General features: G+C 34.1%; 1 protein-coding gene across 2 annotated transcripts; it reads left to right on the top strand.

The window, feature by feature from the left end:
- Positions 1-5,432: 5,432 nt before the first annotated feature.
- LOC125223170 (calcineurin B-like protein 9) lies at positions 5,433-10,750 on the top strand. 2 transcript variants are annotated; one of them, XM_089070123.1, is made up of 9 exons: positions 5,433-5,711; positions 5,926-6,004; positions 6,654-6,736; positions 7,317-7,376; positions 8,655-8,763; positions 8,897-8,949; positions 9,594-9,674; positions 10,040-10,152; positions 10,232-10,750. In XM_089070123.1, the coding sequence occupies exons 2-9, from the start codon at positions 5,926-5,928 to the stop codon at positions 10,293-10,295; spliced, it is 642 nt and encodes a 213-aa protein (XP_088926249.1). In that variant the 5' UTR covers positions 5,433-5,711; the 3' UTR covers positions 10,296-10,750. The 2 variants fall into 2 exon arrangements, with proteins under 2 accessions (XP_088926249.1, XP_047982139.1); XM_048126182.2 differs by having other exon boundaries at positions 5,435-5,711; positions 5,903-6,004.
- The last annotated feature ends 451 nt before the right edge of the window (positions 10,751-11,201 follow it).

The raw sequence follows: 11,201 nt of genomic DNA on the forward strand, positions 1-11,201 counted from the left end.
TTGTCTTTTGATGGATATTCGATGTCTTTTAAGCGGATGCAGAGGCTGTGGGAGACGGCAGCCGTCATCCATACAGCCAAGCCGAGACGTTGGCTCTGTACGACGCTTGGATCAGCGTCTCGTACGATCCTGTCGTCGGAAATCAACAAACCCACAAGTGTTTTTGGCTAAAAGTCACCGAAGTTTACAACGCACGAAGGCCGACGAATACCGTTCCCCGCAACGTGAAGATGCTCCACAGTCATTGGGACCGAAGCGACAGAGATGTCAAAAATTTTTGCGCGATATACAAGGAAGAAGAGGCGAATTATCAGAGCGGAGCCAGTGGAGCCGACATTCTGAGAGCGGCGTTGCGGGTCTTCAAAGACGACGTCGGCAAAGATTTCAAGCTTGTCGATGTTTGGTCGCAAGTCCACCACCTTGAAAGGTGGGCTGGCGGTGTCGAGTCGGGCTCGAAACGCACGAAGCGCACGGCGCGTGGCCACTACTCGTCTAGTGATGGCGGTGAAGGCAACACCTCACGTGAGGGCACGCCAACCGATGATGCAGGGGGTCTTCTTCCGGTGCACGACGTCGGCCGCAAGGGACCAAGGCGGCGAAGGCGGCTAGAGCCAGGGGGAGCGAGAGCGAGAGGGATGGGCCGCGGCGGACCAAGCCAGGCGGGCGAGGGCTCGGGCTCCGGCACGGGCACGGGCTCGCACACCCTAATGTCCATGTACCTAGTCGCCACGATGGCGGACCTTTCAAAAATGAATCCTGGCCAAGTTGCAGCCCATATGGCCGGAATTGAGTATATGAGAGCTCAACTTGGTATAGCTGCACCGCCGACTTCGGGAGATGATGATTCGGCGGCGGAGTAGTTTTTATAGTTTCATTTAGAGTATTTTAATTATGTATTTTTTTTATTTTTTAGGATTTTAAATTATGTATTTTTTTTATTTTTTAGGATTTTAAATTATGTATTTTTTTTTTAATTTTTAGGCTTTTAAATTGTAATATTTATTTTATTTTAATGAAGTTGTTTTTATTAAAATTGAATTTGTTGGAATTAAAAATAAAAAATAAAATTGAATGAATAGTTAAGAGATGGTTAAGAGATGGAGGGATGCAGGCGTTGTCTCTTAGTTAAGAGATGAGCTGAAAAGTACAGTGGGGCCCATGAATAGTGAAGAGATGAGACGGTTAAGAGACGGATAAGAGACAACGTTACGGATGACCTTAGGAAGTTTCTTCAGTTGCGAGTTGTTCGGTCGTTATGTACATATTTTGATCATCGAAAGGCATTGTTGCACGAGTCCATCCGACCATTGTTAGAAAAACTCTTCATGCATTGTCAATGCAATTTTTATGCACATCAATGATTGTCTACATGATACGAACTAGAGACAACATATACATGTCCACTTTGCAAATGGTCGAAGAAATAATCATGGAAGCTTAGTCCAACAATGACTTCTCAATCTCACTGCACATACTTCCCCGATCAGAACAACATGAAAAATACTATTATTATAAGTTTGGCATGGAACTCCCATTAATTAATGTATAGTAGGGGCGGATCCAACCCTAACACCTCTCACCGTATAAATTTCTAACTATACATCTATGATTAATATTAAATAATTTTGGGGAAATAGCCATTTAAATTACTAAGTTCGGTCGAAATCTGGTCTATCCCACAAAGTTTAAAATCTGCTAATTAAGTCACGAAGTTTCAATTTTTATAGTTTATCTCATGGGTCAAATTTTAGGTTGAATAGTTGCATCTTTACACTGAAAATTCATCTTTAAATCTCAATCCAACTTTAAGATCAAACTCAATGAGATTACACTTTGGATTATACACGCATCTTTTTTGTTATTTAAATCTTAGTCCATCTTGAAATCTCAATCCACGTCAACAAAGATTCCACCTAAAATTCGACTCGTAAGATAAACGAGAAAAATCGAAACTTCTTGATTTAACTGGCGGATTCCAAACTTTTAGTATAGACCAAATATTATAATATCAATAAATATTATAATAGTAATCATCATTATATTTATTTTATTATATTATTTAATGATTGTAATATCAGGAAATAACTCTCATTATAATTATATTATTATATTTATTATTATGATGTATAATAATATAATTATTATCATTTTGTTATTTTTATTTAATAAATCTTGTATTATTATTATTATTATTATTATTATTATTATTATTATTATTATTATTATATTTTATTAATAAAAAGTAGTTATTTTATTTTTAGTTTAGTGTCTAAATCATATAAAAAAGTTAAAATCTTGATATTTCTGAACATAGGAAAATAAAGTTGTTGGGAAGCATTCTTGGAATTTATTTTCCCATAAATCATTCTTCTTGTCAATTTTATTTTCTCGTCAACCAAACATGACCATAATATATGTTATGGCAGCAGTGTGAGTAGTGTTGATTGAACTGTTACTTTCTTTTGCCGATCAATGATTCCATGGTTCATAATGTGAATCTTCTAGATTGAAGACTCATGAATTTGCCCCGGACTTATTCTTGTAAATAAACCCAACAAATAAACAAGATAAACCAAGAAATGGAACAAGAAAAATGGATAAAAGGATAGAGGATGGATTAGTGTTATAATTTAGGTGAAGAACAAGAAAGAAATCTCAAAGGCACTTTCACATACAAACACCTAATGGCTCCACAAACTAGCAACACAAGAACTAGCAAGCATACCTTTACAATCAACCTTAGCTCGGCAAAAGATCGAATGCAACCCGAAGGAATTTGATAAGTCTTCAAAAGATGAAGAAGGTGAGCTCTCAAATATGGAGAAATGGTCTCTTACAAATATTCAAAAGCTGAGAATGAAAACCCTACAAAACAGTATTTATACTAAAACAAAAGTAATAGGGAAAATAGTCTTTAAAATCTTAAAAAATGGCATTTTGCCTTTCCCGGGCGTTTTCTCTGTGGCCGGGCATTTTTGGCAGTTCTGCGCGACTTTCGTCAAACGGCCATAACTTCCTCATTCGAGCTCCGATTGAGGCGTGTAAGGTACTCACGCGAAGCTCTTTTGACGATGAAGATAATGGTGGTCTTAGAACAGAATTTGGACATCATTTTGATAGGCAAATTCTGGTTTGAGTCAGACCTCCGAATCCGGCTTGGCTCCTTGTCATATCTCCACCTTCTTTTCGGACCCCAATCAACCCATGACCCTCGATGTCGTTGCATCCTATGATTGTGAATACCCGGATTCATATCAGTTCATTTCTTATGTGATCACTTTGGTTTCTTAATTGATGAAGACGTGCAACTCCACGATTATATTAGGTGCCTATCCCAGATTATAAATTATTTGTTGGCTTAAAATGGAAGCTGGTGGTGAATTTGACAATTACAAGCTTACCATTATAGACACTGATTAGCTACCATTAAAAGCTGTTCAGTTGGCTTGTTTTATTTCCATACTCATGTTTACATTTTGAAAATAAATCTTATTGGTATCCTTATTATAAGAACATAAAGATGATACCATTTTAACATTTTCAGGTTTGAAATTAAAAAAATGAAAGTTTTCTTGATTCATTAATATACTGTATGAGTTAAAATTACACTGTGAAGATTAACTTAATTTACTTTATTCTCTATCTAATCTTATTATATACTTACATATTTTTTTCATACTTTCAAGTTATTGTGTTTAATTCATTAGACACTATTCTTTTTAGATATTGTACTTAATAGAAATGTCAGAATTATAATAGAATGGTTGGAGTAGTAAACAGTCTTCCAACAAAGGAATAAATGAATGAAACTCTTAAACTAGGGGTGTCACACCAAAAGAAATTTAAATGTAAATATCTAAGTGACTCTACCTAACTAAGGTTGAACATGAATCAATGGTTGGTGCATTAATAAGTCTAGTCGAATTAGCTATTCCACAAGTTCAAAGTCTAAAGTAGCTAGTGGAGCTACGAGGGAAACTCCTATGTCATAAAATTTAATTGATAAAATTAGTTGGAATAGCACTAACTAAGGATATAATTACTTGACTATCGAATGCTAATTTTATATCCCAATCTCTTTCAAAAGTAATAGAAGAATGACTATTCCGGTCTATGTATCAAAAGGTACACTAAAATGAAAAAGATACTAAATGATAATTGCCTAAGTATGACATTTTTGAATAAATGCCTAAAATCGATGTTTTACCAAACTAATTAATATACTCCATAAAATAATGAGACATCAGAAAATGCATATATAAGCACACTTCATCTACCGTTTATCACTTGAAAATATCGACTGAATAATTTTTTTCATCGAATAAATCATGAAAAAGAAAAAAAAAAAACTAATACTGGTTAACTTAAAATTCAATTGGATTAACCAATGATCCATTAATTAACCATGATAAAAAAAGTTTTTTTTGATTTAGAAAAAAATTAATATACACAAATTAGAAAATCTTGCTACTCACTATCAAATATTGTGGATATTACTTGAACGGCATATCTTTTATGTAATTTTATACCAAAATAAACAAATCGAGGGAAAAATCAATTATTATACTTCATTAATCATATTTTCGGTTTTCTTGCTTATTCGTACAAAACCTCAAAAATAAGCAAATATATCAATATTTTATTTGGGATATCTTCCGTTGCTTATAGCATCATAATCCAAAATTAAGACCAAATCTAGATCCTTAGATTTTAAAATGAGTGGTTGAGATTGAACCTTACGAATTTCAATAAATAGTAGACAAAATATCAACAAAAGAGTTATATCGTCATTATGTTATCATATGATAATTTTCGTGAGGGTTTTTTTATATCAACATAGTGTATTACAAATATTAACAATACGACATAAGAATATGTACAACAAAATATAAGCACATATTTATTGAGATTTTTACCTGATTTTATTGAGATTTTATATGCATTATATTGAAATTTTTTGATGTATCTGTTATAAAAATCTGGTTATAATATTTACGGAAATCAAAATAAAAAATATCAAATTTCATCATCCGAACGTCGTCGGAACATATGCAATTGATATCTCGTTGGAATCCTTATAAAATTATCTTTAATTTGATATATTTTTTGTGAAAAAATAAATTAAATCGAAAGAATTACGTAAATTTAAAGTTTTAAGATGATTTTAATGAGAGAGAATTAACTTTAATATCCTTAATTTTAATTAATAAATTTTTTAATTATGATATTATTTTAATCGCTTAATTTCCTAATTTAATAGCTAATATTTGATTTTAATGTGAGAGTATTAATCAGTTAACAATTGATAACTCCCAGTCCCTTTTATTTGAATAATAATAACATGCCTTATTTGATAATCAATTCATTAATCTCCATTATCCTAAAATTAAATACTTGAGGTGTGAATTGAATGCAAATGATCTCGTGTCATAATTGACTCAATTTCAAAGGGGAATATTCCACTTTCTTTCCTTGCAATGTATCCTTTCTTGTGCTTCGTTTCCATCACTGATTCCCTCTCCAAAAAAAAGAGCTTCTCCATACCTACAAATTGATGTGCATATCGCCTCTCAAGAGCTTATAAGTTCACTACTCAATCCCCTTTGCCTTTTCCACTTTGTCGGCGCGTGATCACTTTTTTTCTGTTGCTCGATTTCACTGTTTGTTGAGGAATTCGGCGCCGCTTCTTGTATTTATCCATATATCTTTTGGTATGATTCGTCCATTGTGTATATAATCCAGGGTTTTATGTTGTAGTGCTAATCGTTTTGCCCAATATGATAGTTTATCTATTGAGACTTTAACTAATCCTGATAATCACCCATTGAGTATTTCATGTTACTTTTTTTTGATTGGCTTGGGCATTTTGCAAGGTTAAGTGATTTCTGATTATGTATTGTAGTATTGTGGTGAATTATTCCTTAGATGGGCTGTTTTCATTCTACAACACGAAAGCAGTTTCCTGGACATGAAGATCCTGTTCTACTTGCTTCCCAAACGGCTTGTAAGTAACTTCCTTTTCCCATTTATGTGGATTGCTTGAATAATTTAATCTTAAATTGTTCACTTTTTAAGTAAGAACGGCTCCGTAGCTAAAGCATGTGATAAGAATCACAGTCCAAAAGTTATGTGCAATTATAACTTACCGACCCGTGAAATATACCATATGTGTAGTTTTCTTGGAAGCTCGGGTGCTAGGGCAGCCAAGTTTCCTATTTTGCTTATTTGGCTAGTCCTATTAAATGTGGATAGGAATCTCGTTAAGCGAGTCAGTTATTAGCCTATTACTCAGTTTTGTTTCCTCGCTTGCTGCGTTACTGGGTGTTCAAATAGTCAAAGAATTCGCGAAGAATACTTTTTAAAGCACTCAACCCCCCTCCCCTCCCTCTTGCATCTGCCTTTTTTCTGAGTTTCTGTTCTTTTTTCTCTAACTATGGCCTGACAGCCTGAATGAAAACATGCCATCTATTTTGATCGTTTGATCTCTAAATTACCGATGCTTGTTTAGTTGCTGGTGTTGATCTTCACATTGTTTTGCTTGCATGTTTTCATCTTTTGTGCATGAAAAATTCATGAGTCTCTTCAGTTCAGTTTGTGCTTTCCTTTTTCGGTAGTTAGACAGGAAGAACTTATGTGTCAGTCTTGCTTTGCAGTTAGTGTGAGTGAAGTTGAAGCATTATTCGAGCTGTTCAAGAGCATTAGCAGTTCCGTTATTGATGATGGGCTTATTAATAAGGTAATTTCCAACTGAATGTTGAGCTTGCCTTGTTCATAATTTTTATACTGCACCTTTCGTAGTCGTTGAACAGTATGATTTCCACAAGTAATAATTTAGCATAACTGTATAACAAAAAAATCACTATAAATGGAAAACAGTTGTAGTCCTCTGTGTAATCTATCTTTTCTTCTCTATTTTATATAGTTGTGAATCAAAAAGTAATTTGTAAAATTGTCACAATTTGTTAAATAGAGCTACAAAGGTGACTCTTTCGCGATATGTTGGCACTATGCATTATGTTTTCTAGATTGTTCTATAATATGTATGCCCCCCTATTTAATGAACTCACATGTAATGCTCCCGTGATAAGTATTCCTTCGTCCCTCTTACTGTCTTTCTGTTTGCAATATCAGACTTATCAGTGGCTTTATGTCACCATGTGCAATAATTTTCTGATTTTTCTCTATAGTTTCACGGGTTTGTCAATCCTTCAAGAAATAGTAGTACATATTTACTGTGCATATCAGAATGTTTGGTCCCACTTGTGCAGATATATACACAGTTACACACTCCATTTCACTTATGTCTATGTTTGCAGGAAGATCTTCAATTGGCTTTGTTCAAGAATAGGAAAAAGGAGAATATTTTTGCAAATCGGGTAGGTGATTGACTCAGGTTATTTCCACGATATTTGATTTTTTAGATTGTAACATATGAATACTTGGATGGTTGCTTCTATATAGGTCATGGAAGGTTCTTTAAAGAGTAATTTTGAGAAAATCTGAACTTAATGATTCTTAGGTTGAAAATGCTTAGACTTATAAAATTTAGAGGTTCTGTTGATAAAGTATGTTCTTTTGAGTAGTCAGTTCATGTTGATAGTAAAATGTTTTTTCTTAAATTGATGGCAAATGATGAGGATGGCAATGGGAAATAAGGATAAACTATGTGAAGTAATAAATGATTGAGATATAATCTCTTGTTTGTAAAATTACTGACATGCCCTGAACTTGCTGATGAAGGTACACAATCTCGAAGTAATATACCTTCAGATCTTCTTTCAGCCTCTGTTCTCTAGCTGCCTTACCATCTTAACCAATCTATCTCAATGAAGTGTTAATGGTGACACTTAAACTTCTGAAAAAGGCTGATGTAGACATCAAATTCCTATAAAACACTTTCACTTCCTTCTGTTACCAAGAATTAGAAGAATTAGCAGATGCACTGTTTGACAGAGTTGCTTTAAGAAATGAAATAGACCCAGGTTTCCAGACAGTGAAGTGTGGTCTTTTCCAAACATAGAAACAATGATGAATATCAGCTGCAGTTTCTTAGTTCTTTTTAGTTATCAGTGTATTACCCATGAAAATCATTTCCTATTAAATTTTCTGAGAAATATTTGGATGCTCTTGCAACTTGACTCTAATTCCTATGACATATAGTTACTTCCATATCTTTGTATTAAGTGAACTAGCTTATAACCGTCTTTACAAGGCTATCTATAGAAGATGAGTTCATCAAAATTGGCACTCAGCCACTCTAGCAACTTGATTCTAGTTTCATTGTTCCTCTACACCGACTTAGAAACTCTTGAGATATGTCATTTGGCCTCCTGCCACTATTGATAATATGAGAACATAGCTTCCTCTCTCACAAGATACATGAGACTGAAGAATATTTTGACTTTTACATTTATGATGCTTGATATTTTAATATTTTAATGTTATAGAAATGACTTGCAATTTTTACATGGATAAAATATGACGGAACGAGTCTCTAATCTTCAGTTATATATTGATGGATCTTTGGCAAATTTTGTAATACTCCCAGCTGATGCTACTTTCAATGTACCTTTGAGATGGTATCATCTGTTTTATTATTCTCTTTTGATGCTATTTTATTTTTCTTAGTCTGTATGTCCATCTCTCACTTGCAGATTTTTGATCTATTCGATGTGAAGCAAAAAGGTGTAATTGATTTTGGGGATTTTGTTAGATCACTCAATGTTTTCCATCCAAATGCTCCGCAAGAGGATAAAATCAATTGTATGATGACATCTTCGTCTTTGACATAGTTTGCCCACTTTGGTCTTTTTGTCCTTTTAAAGTCAATAACTTGCTACACAAAGTAGCTATAACTTGCTTCTTTTCTCTCTTGTATTTGGATTGGGCATTGCAGTTTCATTTAAGCTATATGATATGGACGGAAGTGGATATATTGAACGCCAAGAGGTATTTATTTGTAACTATTTGCACCTTTTGTACTTTCCACATGTGCCCTGTTTTGTGGATACTCTTCGTTGCTAGAATGGAGTCAAAAGTGTGATGATTGATAGTTCTGGACTTATGCTGGATCTTTTTTCTTTGAGTATTATGTTACCTTTTTGGCTCTTTGTGCATGTTATCTAAGGCCTAAGTCTATAAATTTTGAATATCAGATCTACATAACTGTTGTGCCCAACTTGAGAAGCTCAATTTTCAATTTGGTGCTTAGATAAAATTGGACATATGTGTGTATAAACCATTAGGTAAGAGACACTGATCTAAAACAAATTTTGTTATACAAATAGGCACTGCTTTCCAAATTAAATACTACCACTGATTTTGCCCCAAAAATTTGTTATTTAGTCACCGTTCTTCGTTTAGACATTCTTGAATCTTGAATTAATTTTCTCCGCAAATTATACTCATTGCTTTTTTTTAGTTCTTGATTATTCATTCACGGGTAAGTGAACTTTCAGTATTGGGGCTTTGATTCTTGAATGTTGTTAGACTATCTATTATTAAGTGCACACTGAGGAAATTGAGTTTATTTTGTTAATTTATTTTCTCTTGAAATCAACTCCAGTATTCTTCACATTACCTGTTTTTTGTAGGTTAAACAAATGTTGATTGCACTTCTTTGTGAGTCAGATATGAAGCTGGCTGATGAAACTATTGAGATGATATTAGATAAAGTAAGTGGAGTTACACATAATTTTAATAAGTTCATTGCTGTGACGTTTTTTATGCTTCCTTCTGCTGCACTACTCTCTTCCCCATGACTTCAATATGTGATATTAGATGGTTGAGGGAAAAGGCTGATGTGTGTTTGTGTGTCAATACGGATTCTAAGTCATTGTTGATGTGTTTGGAAAATGCAATTCAGTGATCTGCTATACTGTAATTTCTGTTACCGTGCCCCTTTTTAATGGATATTATTTGCTCCCTTCACTAGTTTGGCTTTGTTAAACTGCTCACTAGGTGTGAACACTTTACATACTGTTGGTTGACGACGTCAAGATCTTTAGGTAATCATGCTTGTTTATGCAATCCTTGACAGACTTTTATGGAAGCCGACATTGACCAGGATGGAAAAATAGACAAGTCAGAATGGCACAATTTTGTGGTTCGAAATCCTTCATTGTTGAAGATCATGACACTCCCATATCTGAGGTAATCTTTATTGTGTGTCATCCATCCACAATCTCTCAACTATCTAGACAGACAAATTTAAGTGATTCATGGTCCGCAGGGATATAACTACGACTTTTCCTAGCTTCGTTTTCAACTCAGAGGTTGATGAAGTTGCCACATAAAAAATGATGCGACTCTACCTGTTTGTGAACCATTAGTTTAGAGGACGTATCAAGTTCTAATTACAGCAGGCATTGACACTTTGAAGCGATGTGGCTCTTGATGGACTAGGTGGATAATGCCGCCTTGTGATTTTTGACGAGGTTGTGACTGCGTGGAACTTAGCACCTTTCTCCCCCCTAGCCCATGCGCCGCCCCCTTCACATTTGTAGATTCCACAGTGTATTAACAGTGTTTAGTAATTGATGTACCTTGCTACCAAGAAGCATTTCTTGCATCAATAAACCTCAAACGTTTCATGGATTTAAATGTTTTTGTCTTGAAAGAAAAACTGTTGACCTTAGACTAGACCTGAGTGTATCACAATACAGGCTGTAGAAGGTAGTGGTCTTGTGGTCAGTCTGAAACAATTTTCTTATTCATGAGTTGCTATGTATTTATATAACTTGCCTTGCCATTTCCTTCTTGTTTTTCACCTGTCTTATAAATTCAAGTGCTTATGGAAAATTGTGTGTAGGTGCAAGTACTACTTGCAGACTAATTTCAACTACTTGCAGTGATAATGTATATTTGGGTCTATGAAGTTTCCCAGTACTTAAATTCTTTTTTTTTTTTTTTTTTTTTGCTTCAGTTTCTTTGTTAACTTTGGCAAAACTGAAAAACTGAAAAACTAAGTGTAGAGAATTGATCGAATTCTAAGAAAGTTAAACGATTTAAGGTGCAATTACTTTTAATTTATTTTAGTTTCACAACGGTTTGCTAGATATGAGGTTACGAATCAAAGTCATATACTACTACTAGATTAGAAAAACAAAGATATGGATCGCATTGACCGGACACTCAAAGTAGAAGAAGCAATCTGTAAAATTGACTGGACTCTTTGTATCAAGCAATGAAAAACGAAATAA

This window comes from Salvia hispanica, chromosome 1 (genome assembly GCF_029641045.1).
Source record: "Salvia hispanica isolate PSC_SH4W2 chromosome 1, Shi_PSC_v1, whole genome shotgun sequence".
Lineage (NCBI taxonomy): Eukaryota > Viridiplantae > Streptophyta > Magnoliopsida > Lamiales > Lamiaceae > Salvia > Salvia hispanica.